The sequence below is a fragment of the Siphateles boraxobius genome, unplaced genomic scaffold, assembly GCF_051911475.1.
Source record: "Siphateles boraxobius isolate OS27281-9 unplaced genomic scaffold, OSU_SipBor_1 12, whole genome shotgun sequence".
NCBI classification, from domain to species: domain Eukaryota; kingdom Metazoa; phylum Chordata; class Actinopteri; order Cypriniformes; family Leuciscidae; genus Siphateles; species Siphateles boraxobius.
Genome location: NW_027508722.1, coordinates 17,728,415 through 17,744,493, shown reverse-complemented (window position 1 = coordinate 17,744,493; position 16,079 = coordinate 17,728,415). Strand labels below are relative to the sequence as shown.

At 36.4% G+C, this 16,079-nt stretch overlaps 2 protein-coding genes across 9 annotated transcripts in view; one reads left to right on the top strand and one right to left on the bottom strand.

The window, feature by feature from the left end:
* josd2 (Josephin domain containing 2) lies at positions 1-7,057 on the top strand. The gene is made up of 5 exons (XM_077209688.1): positions 1-187; positions 313-441; positions 912-1,037; positions 1,122-1,316; positions 5,998-7,057. The coding sequence occupies exons 2-5, from the start codon at positions 320-322 to the stop codon at positions 6,107-6,109; spliced, it is 555 nt and encodes a 184-aa protein (XP_077065803.1). The 5' UTR covers positions 1-187; positions 313-319; the 3' UTR covers positions 6,110-7,057.
* Positions 7,058-8,202: 1,145 nt separating this feature from the next.
* ttyh1 (tweety family member 1) overlaps positions 8,203-16,079 on the bottom strand; it is a 38,747-nt gene continuing 30,870 nt past the window's right edge. For 2 of the 8 annotated variants that reach the window (XM_077209708.1, XM_077209706.1), the window contains exons 9-15: positions 15,477-15,532; positions 14,749-14,841; positions 14,553-14,645; positions 14,292-14,431; positions 12,324-12,491; positions 10,097-10,175; positions 8,203-8,948 (exon numbers count right to left, since the gene is read on the bottom strand). In XM_077209708.1, coding sequence (XP_077065823.1) covers positions 8,865-8,948; positions 10,097-10,175; positions 12,324-12,491; positions 14,292-14,431; positions 14,553-14,645; positions 14,749-14,841; positions 15,477-15,532 — 713 coding nt within the window. In that variant the 3' untranslated portion in view covers positions 8,203-8,864. Of the gene's footprint in view, positions 8,954-10,096; positions 10,176-12,131; positions 12,492-14,291; positions 14,432-14,552; positions 14,646-14,748; positions 14,842-15,476; positions 15,533-16,079 lie in introns of those variants that run through there. The other 6 variants (XM_077209709.1, XM_077209719.1, XM_077209717.1 and 3 more) reach the window with 6 other exon arrangements.

Sequence of the window (16,079 nt, the reverse complement as noted above, 5' to 3'; positions counted from 1 at the left end):
ACAACAACAACACAACTTCCGGCCGATCCTCACGGAAAACGACCGATAGCGTCCTCCTGTCGGAGATTATTGTTGATTTCGTTATCAACAGGGGAGGTTTAATGGAACAATAAAGATTAGTTTCGTCTCGGTGGCAATAGTTTTTCTGTGGATAAATCATTGCACTGCGGATTCTGTCTTCCAGAAGGTATGATTATGATGATGTTGTATTCAGTCATGTGCTGTCAGCTCGCGTGAACGCGACTACATAATCTGTTTTTTTTGGGCGTATTTATTTGTTAATCGACGGGCTGAATGTACTTGTACTGGCAGGGCGATTATGAGCGAGGGCGAGGTGTTTCATGAGAAACAGAGACTGGAGCTGTGCGCCATCCATGCCTTGAACAACGTGCTTCAGGAGAGAGTTTTCACCAAGGATACAGCGGATGACATCTGCAAGCGGTGAGCGGCGCGCTTCACATCATTTCAAGTCACCAGGAAATCAAAATTTACCGTTCTTAATTTTTGATGTAATGTATTGCATTATTTATTTGAAAAATAACACACTTTATATAAATAAATATTTATCCGTGTACAACTCATGTGTCCTGGTAATCTTAAATTAAAAATAACTTCTCCTTGCAATGACTTCTCTTCTCCTATGGCGTGTTTACTGGCGCGAGGGTGGGACATCCTGTCACTCACATGAAATCACAGCAATAGCAAACAATCAATCAATCAATCAATTCCTGATGTACAAAATCAAAGCCACCTTACAGTTTTTCTTGTTCGAGAAGCCACTTCACTCGAATAAGAAAGAATGTTAAAGAATGGTTGCCAAACATATAACATTTTAGAAACTATATCCGTTGTCTCTTCTCAGTCTTGTGCTATCTTCTCAAAGTCGAAGTTGTCTGATTTGTTTCTTGCAGACTTGCCCCACAATGTGTGATGAACCCACACCGCTCAGTGTTGGGCACAGGAAACTATGACGTCAATGTCATCATGGCAGCTTTGCAGAGTCGTGGGCTCGCTGCAGTTTGGTGGGACAAACGCAAGTGAGTGTGACTTTGTTAATCATGAGCTTCATAATGATCATAAAAGGTGCATTCACTTTTCTCCATTTCTGTCACACACTATAGGTCAATACAGAATTTGTGCCTGGACAAAATTGAAGGCTTCATTTTGAATGTCCCATCAAGGGTGTCACTGGGATTTGTGTCTCTCCCACTGAGACGCAGACACTGGCTGGCAGTACGGGACGTCAAAGGGCAGTTCTATAACCTAGACTCTAAATTAAAAGGCCCTGCCTGTATAGGTGGAGAAACCGAACTCAGGTGAGACTTTTACTAAGAATTAGTTCATTTTTCTACAACTTCGAAATTACTTAATCAATAAAAAGTTAAAGTGACAGTGACATGTGAAGGCCAAGAATGGCAACCGATACTTGGAATTTGTCCTCTGCATTTAACCCATCCAAGTTTGTGCGCACACAATAGGAGAAGTAAGTAATGAACACACACACACACATGCTGTAAACTGTGGACACACACACTCGGAGCAGCGCCCGGGGAGTGATTGGGGGTTAGGTGCCTTGGTCAAGGGCACACAAGTAATTTCCTGCCAGTATTGAGGATCGAGCCTGCATCCTTCGGGCTACTAGTCTTGACTCTCTGTGTGTACACAATGTAAACTGAGTAAAAAAGACCCATGTATTTCCAGATGTCACTGATAATCAGTGCATTGTTGCCCAGACACAATTATAATGACACAGAACAGGTAATTTAATAAGAAAAAGAGCAGGACTCTAATGGGAGATCCTTGGAAATATCACAGGACACAACAAACATACAGTCAAACCGGATCATATGGTCTCTCGAACTCCATTTACCCTTGTATTTATTAGTGTTGGGTCCGAATCCACCTTTGTCGAGTCCGAGTCCAAGTCCTTAAAAATCGAGTCCGAGTCCAAAGAGGGCCGAGTCGGACTTGAGTCCGAGTCCTTAACATCCGAGTCCGAGTCGAGTCCGGCCGAGTCCACAAAGATTTAAATGATTTGAAATTGACCTTTCACAAAGACCCACCCCTCTTAGTTACTGTTGCTACGTCCGACAAGCCGTTCCGCTCTCACTCCACATGTTCTCACACAGTGGAACATATATTGCGGAGTAAAGAGGACACTGACAATGCGCCAACATACAAGACAGAGCAGCCTACTTTTGGTATGAAATAAAGTCTCATCTTTGTGGTGCTTTAATGTGTAGGCCTCAGTTCAAGCAGCACATAAACAGATAATCTTCTAGTTATAGCATGACTTAAACATGAATGAAAATCAGAACTGCAAAAAGAAATCAATACACACCATTTTTCAAGTTCAAGTCCACTGACTTTAATCTACTAACTGGTTTGTTTGTCGGACAAAAATGGCGGGTATCTGCATTATGATTGGTCAGATCGCCTGTCAATCAAATTCCGGTGAAAGGTCTCAACACTGTGCTCTTAAATTAATATTTTAAACCTTACAAAATGATTGCAATGTATAGTCAAAGTCATACGTTTACCTATTGTACATCTTTCAGAATCTGCAAGGTAATCTTGAAGAATGCAACACTATGCATTAAGAGCCAGGGGTAAACTTTTGAGCAAGATGGTGATGTTTAAATGTTTCTTATTTTGTTTTACATGCTAATATCTTCTTTAGCCTCTGAAGGACAGGACTAAATTAATATAATTTTTCAACAAAATAAGTACAATTTACATCCAGCTCCATCCTTAACGGACTTCTTGAGCATCACTAAATGTTTGCAGGGTTTGTAATAGTTGTGTACGAGTCCTTCAGTTGTCACCAGTGTGAAAAGATGGATCTCACAATCATAGTCACTGCTAGTAAGGAGTAAAATATGCAGAAGACGCTGGGAAAGCAAAGAATGTGCAGGAGCTGGAGGATTTTTCCTCATGAACAACCATTACAAAAAAACAGTTGTGGATTATTCAGTTAATGACACAATATTAAAATCAAGTAACTTGTCTTGTGTTTTGTCTTGTGGACTAGGCTATTAAACATCTGTTATGTGAAAAAGCTTTTTCAGTGCAGTACTAAATAGAAACAAACAATATTTTTAGGATCTTTCTTAATAAATTAAAAGTACGACTAAAGTGTAAATGTAACAAAAATCATAAAATTATTAGACGTCAAAATGTTGCTATGGTTATCACTTTCTCATGTTGCAATGGTTAATGGGGGTGGTGATGGCGTAGTGGATAAGACACATGCCTCTGGTGTGAGAGACCCGGGTTAGAATCCACTGTGAGACACCAATGTGTCCCTGAGCAAGACACTTAACCCCTAGTTGCTCCAGAGGCGTGCGACCTCTGACATATCTAGCAATTGTAAGTCGCTTTTGATAAAAGCGTCAGCTAAAAGAATAAATGTAAATGTAATGTCAATCATCGCAATTTCATGACTCGCAGGACTAAAATTTAGCGGATTCACTCCCACATTTATATGCATTCATCACTGTTTATAATTTACAGTGTGAATGTAACCACCGGTCCTCTAGAAGCACGAAAAACAAAACTATTATTTAGATTGTCAATAGCGCTCCCTTTAAGCCATCTGCACTCTTCCTAAAACTCTCGTCATAAACACTGAAGTTGTCCGCACTGCACAGTGAATCTCTCATTTATATCGAGTCTAGACTTTGTTTATGAGGGGATTTGTGAAAGGATAAAGCTTGTGCTGATTCTGAACATACATTTTAAGCAAAATCTCTGCATGTTGACTCTAAAATGCCTCTGATTTGCCACTGTGTTCATGCACTTAATATACATGTCTGTGATTGGCTAATGCTAAACGCGGAAACAACGCAAGTTTCGCTTCGCTTTTGAATAATATTGTGTCCTCCAGTGCCCGGACTCGACTGGACTCTGACATTTTTCCGAGTCTAAAATGTCCGAGTCCGTGTCAAGTCCGAGTACAAATTCATCCGAGTGCGTGACAAGTCCGAGTTCATTTAAAATTGGACTCGAGTCAGAGTTCGAGTACCCCAACTCTAGTATTTATTGCGGTGATCGCATCACACGACTAACCCTTTGCAGGTTCCCAATTAGCATTGGGTTTAAATCTAAAATATTGCCAAATAGGCACTTTTACATTTCGCTTTGAAATCAAATCTTCCGGCATTGTCTTGTCAGTCAGCTCGGCTCACCCTTGTCACTTGATAAGTGAAATCTGACTCCTGCTGCTGATCTGTGCTGTGACGCTCATTCGGCAGAATCGGCACACGCTGCATTGAGCAGACGGGTTCAGTTTTTAATTGTACTGTCTGTTCTCTAACTGAACTAAATGATTTTTACTACTATACAAAATCAAAACATTGGTGGGGACGGTGCCGCGGTGGGCAAGTGATGTAACCGGTGTTGCGGCTGAACACCGTGTAACACTGACTATCGAAGCAAGCCTAACACACAGCTCATATCTCCGTCCCTCCAAGTTACCGAAAGTGGAACCACACACAAAACCCCGCAACAACTAGTTGCCCAGTGCGGTTCCGTTCACACAGCACAGGTTTTCCGAGAATGCGGTTGTGAGACCTGAAAATTTACAGGTGTTACATCTTTTTTTTAATAGAAAACAGTTGTCACTCCTGTAAATAACTGATGGATAGTTCACCCAAAAATGAAAATTAGCCCATGATTTACGTACCCTGAAGCCATCCTAAGTGTATATGACATTCTTCTTTCAGACGAATACAATCGGAGTTATATTAAAAAATATCCTGGCTCTTCCAAGCTTTATAATGGTAGTGAATGGCTGTATGTCTGTGGAAGTCCATCAAAGTGCACCTATTCATGATAAAAGTGCTCTACATGGCTTGTGGGGGTTAAAAAAGCCCTTCTGATGTGAAGCGATGCGTTCGTATAAGTAAAATATCCATATTTAAAACTTTGTGGACTAAAATAACTAGCAGACGGCCGTGCGCATCGATTTATGCAAAAAGAGTAACCCTTGAACTTGACGCACAACGAAATGACGATCTGTTTGTTACGTTGTGCGTCAAGTTCAGGGGTTACTCTTTTTGCGTAAATCGATGCGTACGACCATCTGAAACAAGAATGTCATATACTCCTAGAATGGCTTCAGGGTAAATAAATCGTGGGCTAATTTTCATTTTTGGGTGAACTATCCCTTTAAGGACTCAAATTCAGAATTGATAACAGTGTTCTGCTGCTGTGTGAGGGTGGCCTGCCTGAGACAGCGGCTGGATCTCAACACACATTTCCAGATTCAATTCTGATTCACAAGCTCTTGATTCGATACTGATTCAGTTCGATTTGATTCCGTTACACTGTCTATTTTACTTATGTGTAAGAAATTAAATTATACAGCGAACCTTCTAACCTTCAATAAAACCCACAACAAGCAGTAAGTTTCAGAGTAACCTTGTATTGTTATCGTTTTCTAAAACTATTGAAAACAGTTTTGTTAACTGAAATAAAGCTGAAATGAAAATATAAATATTATATGAAAAACTTGGAAACGTTGCCTTGGGAACTAACTGAAATATGTTTAAGTTGAAGAACTGGCATAAGACTAAAACTTAAACCGTAATAAAAAATAAATTAAAAGTATTTCGAAATATTTAAATAAAACAAAAACTAATAAAAAATCACTAAGCAGCGAAATGACTCAAAAGGCAGGGCGCTATCACATAGAAAGGGCAATTAAAGACAAGGTTGGTGATTTATTCTAGAAACATTTTTTCTTATGCTGGTTGAAAGTCTCTTCACATCCTGATAGCAATAACTAAGTTAGATGGTCTAAATGTTTATATGTGTATATATATCATCGGTGGAAGGCGTAGGACCATAAAATGTTCATTCAAAATAAAATAATTTCATGGATATTATTATTATTATACAAGAAATGTACAGACAGTTGTATACAATTATTAGCAAATGAATCCCAATAAATCTTGATCTCTGTTTTTATTAATTCTTGGTTGTTCTCCCTCCCAGGTCATTTCTCATTGAACAGCTTTCTCAGGATGTTGCAGAGATGCTGCTCGTCGTTCAAAAGGAAGTAGACGACGATGGGACGTGGCTGAAACCAGATGACACCAGGAAGTGATTCAACCGAACATTCTCTCACTCAATGCTGCGTAATCGTGAAAGAGAAACACTGGAGTGGCGAAAGTTTTCTGGAGAGAGCGACACTACAGGAAGATGGCAGATTTATTCACAGACACTCACACACAAAGGGAAGTCTGAGAGAATGATCTAGTGTTTAAAGGGACATGTTTTCTCATATGAAGGAGCCGTTTATCTGAAGTCACACTGGCTGTGTGCTTGTGGGGAGACACTACTACACCTGTGCCAGTCACCCTTCTCTTTCTCACTCTCTTTCTCTCTCTCCTCTCAGGAACTACCATCTCTCACTTTATCTTTATCTATGCACTCCACTGCTGAAGTAGATCAAAAATGTGTGTGTCTTTGTTACAACTATGCACAGAAAGGGTACTCTAGTGTTTAAGTATGTATCATTCATTGCCTTTTAGACATCAGTGTACATCTTTCATCAGTGTACTATGCATAAACAAGGGAGATAAGAGATTGCAGCTCTATCTCAGGCTCACATCCTTTACTCTTTCAAGCTTTATTGGAAACTGCCTCATTTACATCGGCTCAGTGAAAACCACCAAATGGAGGGAAACTGAATACATTTGATTTGTGTTATTTATTTGAATTTTATTGAATTTCTACTTTGACTGTTTTTGCTCATACAGTGCTTGTGGTAGTGTAGCAAAATGGAAGAGCTGTTTGAAATCGTCATTACGGCTACAAGCACTTTTGTTATGTCTGAGCTGTTACTTTTGTCTGATTACTAATGTTTGTTGATTAATGTTGTCCGAGCTGGATTTTAATGTCATATAAATGATATTTAATCCAAGTCAATGATTCAGTCAGTTGAATTTCACAGAAATGATCACATTAAGTGGAGAGCAGGGTCTGAATTTAAACACAAATAGGCCACAAAAAGCACCAAAAATGTATAAAATAAACATAAATTCAAAACACATGGAAATTTTAAAATCTGTTATATATAACTTGATACATTTTCCCCCTTACAGCTGTCAGATATTTGTGGTGTGGTTGAATTTGTGGATAATATGAAGGTTCTTTTTTTTATTGGGAAAAAATTACAGAATGTGAAGAAAACACTCAAAACAGATTTTCTTTTTATATTACTTCATACAATATTTTAGTATTATTTATATACATTTTGAATTTGCTTTTATTTTTATATATTATTTTTAATTAGATAAAAATAATTTAATTAAGAAAAACTATTTTAATCTTTAGGATGTATTATATCGCCGTATTTATATAATATCTTTTATGTTTTATTGGCTTAATATTGACTTAATTTTATAGGATACAGCTGTAATTTATTTCATTTAATTGTACTGTACATGTCAGTACTGGGCATAAATGGACAGCATGCTGTTTTTTATACGGTTAGACAGCTGAAATTGCTTAATATTTCATTTAATTTTTAAATATTTAATTTGATAGGTAACACTTTACAATAAGGTTGCATTTGTTAACATTAGTTAACTAGATTACTTAAACTAACAATGATCAATACTTCTACAGAATGTATTATTCTTAGTTCATGTTAAGCTCAACATTTAAAAGTTGTATCTGTTAACAGTTAATGCACTGTGAACAAATATGAACATTTTTAATAAATAACATTAACAAAGGTTAATAAATGCTGTAAGAATATAATGCTCATTGTTAGTTTATAACAAATGAGACCTTATTGTAAAGTGTTACCAATAAATTAAATATCATGTGAATTAAATATCGTGTATTACTATATAAATTAATATTATGACTGAAAATATTGCCCTTAATATGAAAACGTTTTTATTTCTGACTTGTACAAACCATGTAGAGATGCGTGTAGTGCTTTGGAACAAAAACATTTGCAGACATTCCACTTTGGTTACTCTATTTTTTTATTTCATTTATATTAGACTCTGTAGTGAAAAAGGATGCCATTCAAAAGGAGCATTAAACCATAGAAACTAATTTTTTAAGGATTAACAACAGGTTGATAGCCAAGAGAAGGGACCAATGTAATTTCATATATATATATATATATATAGACGTCTGGCACAAACAGACACAGATGGTGTTTGCAAGATGTCCTGATGATTATTGCTGTTTACATTGTGGCCATTGCATTGCAATTGGCAAAACACAGCTGTATTGCTCAGAGCCAGCAAAGGAAACGCACACTAGCCCTCAACAATTTTTTACATTTTTTTTAGTTTTTTTGATCATCAAAATGCATTAACAATCAAACGTTTATACAGTGAATATATATTTATATTATATAAATAAATAATTATATAGTATCAGAGGGTATACAAGGTAATACAGAATTTCCACTTATAAAATAGGGTCCTGTCAAATAGTAAAAAAAAAAAAAAAAGAAAGGTGAAGAGAAAACTGCATAATCATACAAAGAAATTGTGCCATCGCCACTATGCATCTGTGACTACATATAACAATATAAAAACTCCAAAATAAAGTGGTTATACATTTAAAAATAGACCACTACTGTAACGTCAATACCATCTTGTTTCCACCAGCTATATGTACAGCATGACACTAGAGGGAGAGGAAGTGACAGGATCGTACGACTAAATCTGTCACTCACTTTGTTACACCCAAAAGACTCAATGGTACTGACGTTACACACAGATATTTAACATCTAGAGTTTTAAATTAGTCTCTCGTCTCATAAAGTGTCCATCCATATGAAAACTAAACCTTGCTATATATCTTTCTTTTTCTACTATACAGAAAAATAATTAGTGCGAGTACAGGTTTCTTGAATGGGAGGGGTTGGGGTGTGATTGACTGGCGCCGTAGCCAGTCAGCATGCTGGGAGAGTACTGTACTTTCAGAGAACCACATGGAAGCAGTCGGAAGAGGAGCCAGATCCACATGAGGAGGAGCACAAAGAAAGAAAAGAAAAGTAAATATTAATTTTAAAATGAAACATTAATAAGTGCATACACAGTATATATCCTATTTATTTTACATTTTTTTCCCCATGTTGCAAACTCAGCCAAGCTTCTATAAACAGCACATTTTTGTTTACTAAAATGTGCTTTTAAACTGATTTAAATGAACCGGAAAATTATTTCTGTACGATAATGCAAATTGTTTTCTGTAAACTATTAAATTATGTTCAGTAACACTTTACTATTCAAAAGTTTGCGGTCAGTAAGATTATTAACTCTTTCCCCGCCATTGACGGAAATTTCTGGCTAGAATAAAACAGGTTTTTTTGTTTGTTTTAAAGCAGAGGGTCTGTTCTTTCTTTTGATATATTGCATATTCAATATTCATACAACAACATTATCTGGAGGCCATGAAACTTTTGTGAAAATTATCAAAAAGGTGACTTTTTTTCTTAAAAACATTTACAATGTTACAAAAGGTTTCTATTTCAAATAAATGCTGATCTTTTGAACTTTCTGTTCAAAGACTCTTGAAAAAAATTATATCGCTTTCCACAGTTTTCAACACTGATAATAATAAGAAATGTTTCTTGAGCAGTAAAACAGTTTATTAGAATGATTTCTGAAGGATCATGTGACACTGAAGACTGGAGTAATGATTCTGAAAAGTTAGCTTTACCATCCCAGGAATAAATTAGACTTTATTATGTGAATATATATATATTATATAATAAATATATTATAATATATTTCACATTATTATAGTTTTACTGTATTGTTGATTAAATAAATGCAGCTTTGGTGAGCATAAGAGACTTCTTTCAAAAACATTAAAATATCTTACCAACCCCAAACTTTGGAATGGTAGTGTACACGTTCCACAAAACACGCGGGACTTTTATAGGATTATATTTTAAAAAAGCAAAAGCTTATCTTATAATATGGACAGATGGCGATTGGTCAGTAACGTTTTAAGGCGGGGCTTAGCGAATGGTTATTCGGTCTGATCTGTCTGTTCATGAGCATCATGAGAATGCCACAGATTGCAGCGATGTCACAAAGACAAGGGAACTCACAGAGGGGGGTGGGGACTGCCTGTCACTCAAAGGCAGGTTCTCATAACCAGGGTTGCCATTGGAGGAAACGTTTGGAGTCCTGCATAGAGAAAGAGAGAGATGCAGAGAGGAACAAGGTAAAGGGGACAATGGGGAGGAGAGGAAGCGGACAGCAAAGAGACGGAAGAATGACATGCCACATTACGGGACACAGAGCAGGGAAGGACGAGAGCCAGGATCCAGGGTGGAAACAGGAACGAGAAAAGGTGGAAGAGAGTTAGAGAGATGTGACATTTTCACTTTTAAGAACCTTTAGAATCTAAGGATAGACAGAGAAGGATATTTAAAAGGAGGCGAGAATGTAAAATATATATATATATAAATATAAATACAAATTTAGTATATAGAATTTGGATTTATTTCATTTTAAAGCACATGGAAATGTGATAGAAGTGAGAAAAAGTGTTTGTGTCAGATCTAATGTTATGAAAACAGCACATGATCTTTACAAACAGAACAATTGAAAGAGAGAGAAACGGGATGTAATAAAGCAGGGAGAGAGAAACTGCAAGGCAGATTGCCATAGATTTGAAAAAAGCCATGTACTTTGGACAGTATGATTTTTGACAGCGGACAGAAATATCAGAGGGGGCGGGACTTTACCTATATTGTGGATCGTCTCTGATTGGTGGATCTAAGTCTGTCTTGCAATGACGGACAGACCAATAGACAGACACACAGACAGACAGACCTCTGGACTCATGTCTGTTTTTTTGGCTGGACTGTGACATATACACCTGTCTGTGTGTCTGTCTGTGTGTGCATGTGTTTGTGTTTGTCTGTCTGTCTGTGCGCTCCATCTAACACCTACCTGTCTACCTGTCTGTGTGTGTGACTGGAGCTTTATGTGTTTGTGTTCCTCCATAACACTTTCTATATTTGTATGCATGTATGCCTATATATATATGTATATTTTATAGTGCAAAGGTCATTCATACATAACCTAGATGCATAGCTGCTAAAGCGAGGAACTAGAATATGTGAGTTTCTAATGCCTAGACACATATCGAAGACTAGAAGTGCCACTTAAAAATAATCAATTTAATAATTCAAAAATAAAAATGTACAAAATGGACTAATAAATATACATGTTTAAAAGTGTTTATTTAATTCAGGTTTAAAAATGTACCATTCGAAAGTTTGGGATCAGTAAGTCTGTTATACTTACCAAGTCTAATCAATAATACAATAACAAACAGTAACATTGTAAAATATTATTATAACTTAAATTAAGTGTTTTTTATTTTAAAACCTGTGATGGCAAAGCTGAATTTTTAGCATCATTACTCCAGTCTTCAGCGTCACATGATCAGTGTTAGGGAAAGTTACTTTTAAAAGTAATGCATTACAATATTGCATTACTCCTTACTTAGTTACTGTTTATTTAAAATAATGTGTTGTGTTACATTTGTGTTACAAATCATCCTAATAGAGATTAATCGTCATTCAGAAACTATTATATGCTGATTTAGTACATTTCTTTATTATTAATATTGAAAACAGTTGTGCTGCTTAAAACTCATAAAATTTGTGGAGGCCAATATTTTTCATGACTCTTTGATGAATGGAACAGAACAAAAGAAAAGTGTTCATATGAAATAGAAATCTAAAAACATTTATAATTTACATTATAAATTTCTTTTCTTTACATTTTGATCAATTTATTGCATCCTTGCTGAATATAATACAATGGTAGTGTAGTGAAAAATGATACATACTTTTTTTATTGTTACAAATTTATTATGTTTTAAACTTTGACAATTGGATAAAGAAAAACATTTAGAAAATGTAATTGGCCAATGTTTTTTCTAATTGCAAGCTATTTTATTTTATTTTATTACATTTAGCTAACATTTCAAACTTAGATTAATTACATATTTTTAAATAATGTCCATTTAATTGTCAGTTTGAAAAGTTATTAATTTGATTGTTTTATTGTTACATTTAACCACATTTTATATATAAATTGAAAAGTGATTTATTTTTAATTAGTAAATTGACATTTGATTCCTTCATTTAATTTGTGAGTGGCACTCCTAGTACTCCAGATACTTAAGTAAAATAATTAAGGAGAAAAATTGAGGTTCTGCTGTTGAGCTATGTGTGAGTGATGTACACAACCTTGTGTTGGTTTATGGGTAGGGTCATTCTGTCTGTCTGTCTGTGTGTCTGTGCATGTGTTACTCACGGTAACGGAGGCGCGCTAGAAAAGGGGGGAGTCCAGCCGGCCCCCTGGTAACTATAGAAGGGGGGCAAGGCCCCTCGCTGGGAGCCCGTGGCCGTCGGTCTACGTGCCTGATGAGAAGTGAAGGGGTCCTCGCTTTCGCTGTCGGAGTCCTCGTATTCCTCTGAATCACTATGCCACCCAGTAAGAATTATGGAAACATAAAAAAAGTGGGGGAAAAACATCATGAAATAAGTATATGCTTTATGTGCTTTGTGTTATGTGTGCATTTGCTAAAACAAAGGCTTTAAAGACATTTACTGAAAAACCTCTCTTAACTACATACATGTTGATATTGTCATGAAATAAAATAATCCCAGTCTAAAAAGTAATCCTTTAATCTGTCCCGCTCCTCTTTGCCATTTCAGTAATCTATGCATCTGCCATCTACTGTGTGTGCAAATGGAGTTTGTGTTCTGAACACAATTTTATTGCAATTAAGAACTGCAGTCACCTCTCTCACTCAAATTTGATTTGCCAACATCAGGCACTTCGAGGGAGTGTACCAAATCAGGCTGAATCAATAGTAAGTGGCTGAGCTTTCTGAACTAATGGTGATAGCGACATTAATACCATATCCAGATAAAAGGAGAGAAGTGCATTTAAGCACTAATGCCCTTAAATTGAGATCATATTTCTCTCATCTGTGCATTGCTGATAAGAGCAGTTGTCAGTGTTTATTCTGTTACCACAGGCCCGTTTATGTCAAACCGTACTAAACCTCCATTAACGTTCGGCTGCATTTGTAGTTGAGGATGATGGAATCATGTCATTTGTTTTGCATTAAAAATCAGGCGTTTTTCAGGTTCCTGGCGAGCATTAATCTCTATATTCACATTACACATACTTCGACATAGACTATGCATTCCTCAGTCTTGTGTTATTCTGAAAGATTTTTTGTTTGCAAATTTTGTATGTATAAAAAATGTGCTTTCTCATTCTCATCAAGCACCTTCTGCATTCATAAACACAGTGGGGTGTAAAAAGTCCACAATGAAAATATGGTATTCAATCTAATCTAATTAAAACTGCAACTGCACAAAATGTTTTAGGATTTTGAAAAATGTAAAACAAAGAAACGTAATGATAAAAATTAGCTTGAGCACATGCATTAAAGCAGGGTTTTCCAAACTGGGGTTTGGGAGTTGATGAAGCTAATAATTAATTAAATCATGTACCGGTAAATGTAAAATTAAAGTAAATAAATAATTTTTATAAAAAAACACACTAAAAAAGACGCAATATTTTATTTGTTTACCTGGATGTCATGTGACCGTTAACTGACATCAGAGAATCATGACCATGCAAATGTGTAAATTATTGAAATATTAACTTAAATCATATTTGGCTTAAAAAAAAAAAGGTTTGGGAATCCCTGAATTAAAGCAAAAGGTGGATATACCTATGGATTTCCGCCACTGAATAAAAAATAAAAATAAAGTAATTAATTGTGAATTCAGACTTTTTTTCTCACAATTCCAAGGAAAAAAGTCAGAAAAGTTGTAATTACCTTTTTTTTTTTTTACTCAGTGGCAGAAACAAGCTTCCATATATACAAGATACTGGGAAATTAATGTAATTTTTTTATGTTAAATTTTTCACTTAAATAGTTAAAAAAGTAGAAATAGTAAAATAGTTAAATAGTAAGAAAAATCCAAAATACAAGCATTTTAAGCAGTTTTCTGTTTCTTGATTTATAACACGCTCTCTAGAAATAACACCTATAATAAAATGAATAACAATTAATAAATGTAAATATATCACCATATGATATAGGCTGTATAAACGAATATTTACTTCAAGTGCAACACTACTTGTTTTATGTAGCTCATCCATCTTAACTTTCTCGGCATGAATATAATCGGAAATGCCATTCTGAAAATACCAGCAGATGGGATGATAGACGGGTTGGAGCGATGAAGTTCACCTAACCTGTGGAAACTCCTCCAGGCTCCAGGGAGGGAGCAAAGAATAGCTGTGAACGCCAACGCGGAGAGAAACGAGTACAGGGAAAGATAGAGCAAGCCCTCCATCCCATCATAGCACAGGCCTTTCAGAGAGTCAACATAATCCTGAGAGAGCGACATGAAAACAGGGGGGAGATTGAGATGGTTTGTTTTAATATAAAAAAAAGTATAGTTTTAGTTTCTCACTCGCAGTCAGGCTGAGGTGAAAACAGGATGCTATGTTTACCTTGTTCAGCCCTCGACAGTTGAGAAGTGCTACCAGCTGGTGGAAGTTTCCCTCAGTGGTGTTGAGGATCTGCTGTACCTCCCTGAGAGACTTCTACAAGGGAAAATAACACGAAGCTAAGCAGTGTGTTGTGATCCACTTAACTGTACGGCTGCTATTGATCTTTCCTGTCAGTTTCAAAGCAGTGTTAACATACCTCTGCCTTTGGGAACCTTGGGAGGGCGTCTCTCTCCAGACTGGAAAGGTGAGAGTGGATGCTGGAAAGCGCTCTCTGGGACTGGGTCAGTATCTTATGCCCGTTTAACAAACAGAATTTCACTGATTTAACAGAAGTTCACAGGCTAAAACCTGTAACTGCATTTTTAATGCATATTCTGTTCTTAAGGCATGATTCACACCACACGCATTTCAGCCTCTTTATGAGAGAGAACATACTCAAATGGATTTATGAAGCAATATAATAATTTCCAATGGCTAAAAAACAATTGTAAAATGTATGGACTATATTAAAGGAAATATTCAATACAGTAACTCAGAAATCATTTTCTTTTCACTAGAGCAGCAGTTCTATTACACAGTCAGATTGAAACTGGCCTTTCGTTTTCACATCAATATTGTTATTTCACTGTCCTTATAATTTCATTTATGACATCAAATTCCTTTCTTCATTCATCAGTCCCTCTAAATACACTGTCAGTCTAGGTCTTGATTACAAAATCTTGATTACAATGTCATAATCCTCTTTATTCTGTTCATCCCTACAGTGACATAAATGGCATTGCTTTTTAATCTTAATCTGTGCTTTGTGACATCATTATAATTCTTTATACTTGGGGAATTCTGCCTCGTGATATCATCAACATTCTATTTTTTGCCGCTTTAGTAATATCTATGACATCACTGCCATGTAACAAGATAGCGCACCTGTTGAAAAGGGCTGCTCATTTTCCTGCTGCAGGTTAGGTAATAATCCAGGATTTCTATTTAGAGAAAAGAGAGAGCGAGGAAAATAAAAAGATACAAGGCGTGGGTAAAACTGTGTATGCGTCAGAGATTAAGGCAGATAGACAGGTATCTCTGTTCCAAAACTTAGTGAGTTGCCTCTCTGCCTACTGCCTACATATGCAGCTGCCTTCCAAGTGGGCGTTCACACAGAAGCAATTTTGCATTCCAATGTGCTGCTTTTCCATTGTTTTCTATGACAACATCATAGCCTGTAAAAAAATATGGACGTAGTATCCGTGACGTTACACGTAGGTTTCTGAAGAGCATTTTTTAAGCCCAAAGTGGGCGGAGCCGGCCATCGCCATCTTGGCTTCGTCAATTATGCGTCAATGTGTGTTACTCCCGGATAACCGAAAATGGTCAAAGAAGTGGGATTAGCTGAGGTGACGTGACAGCTAACAGACAGCAGATAAATGGCTAGTAGTGACATCAGCGGCAGTGGCCACACCCTTAATTATGCAGAACTTTAAGGCTTAATATAATTTAAACGGATGAGTTATAAAAAAAATCATAGTCAACATA

Bases quoted from the DNA above. Each gene is read 5' to 3' on its own strand.
- josd2 (XM_077209688.1), top strand. From the start codon at position 320: ATGAGCGAGGGCGAGGTGTTTCATGAGAAACAGAGACTGGAGCTGTGC. The intron at 442-911 runs GTGAGCGGCGCG...TGTTTCTTGCAG, and splicing joins GCGGATGACATCTGCAAGCG to ACTTGCCCCACAATGTGTGA. The intron at 1,038-1,121 runs GTGAGTGTGACT...CACACACTATAG, and splicing joins GTTTGGTGGGACAAACGCAA to GTCAATACAGAATTTGTGCC.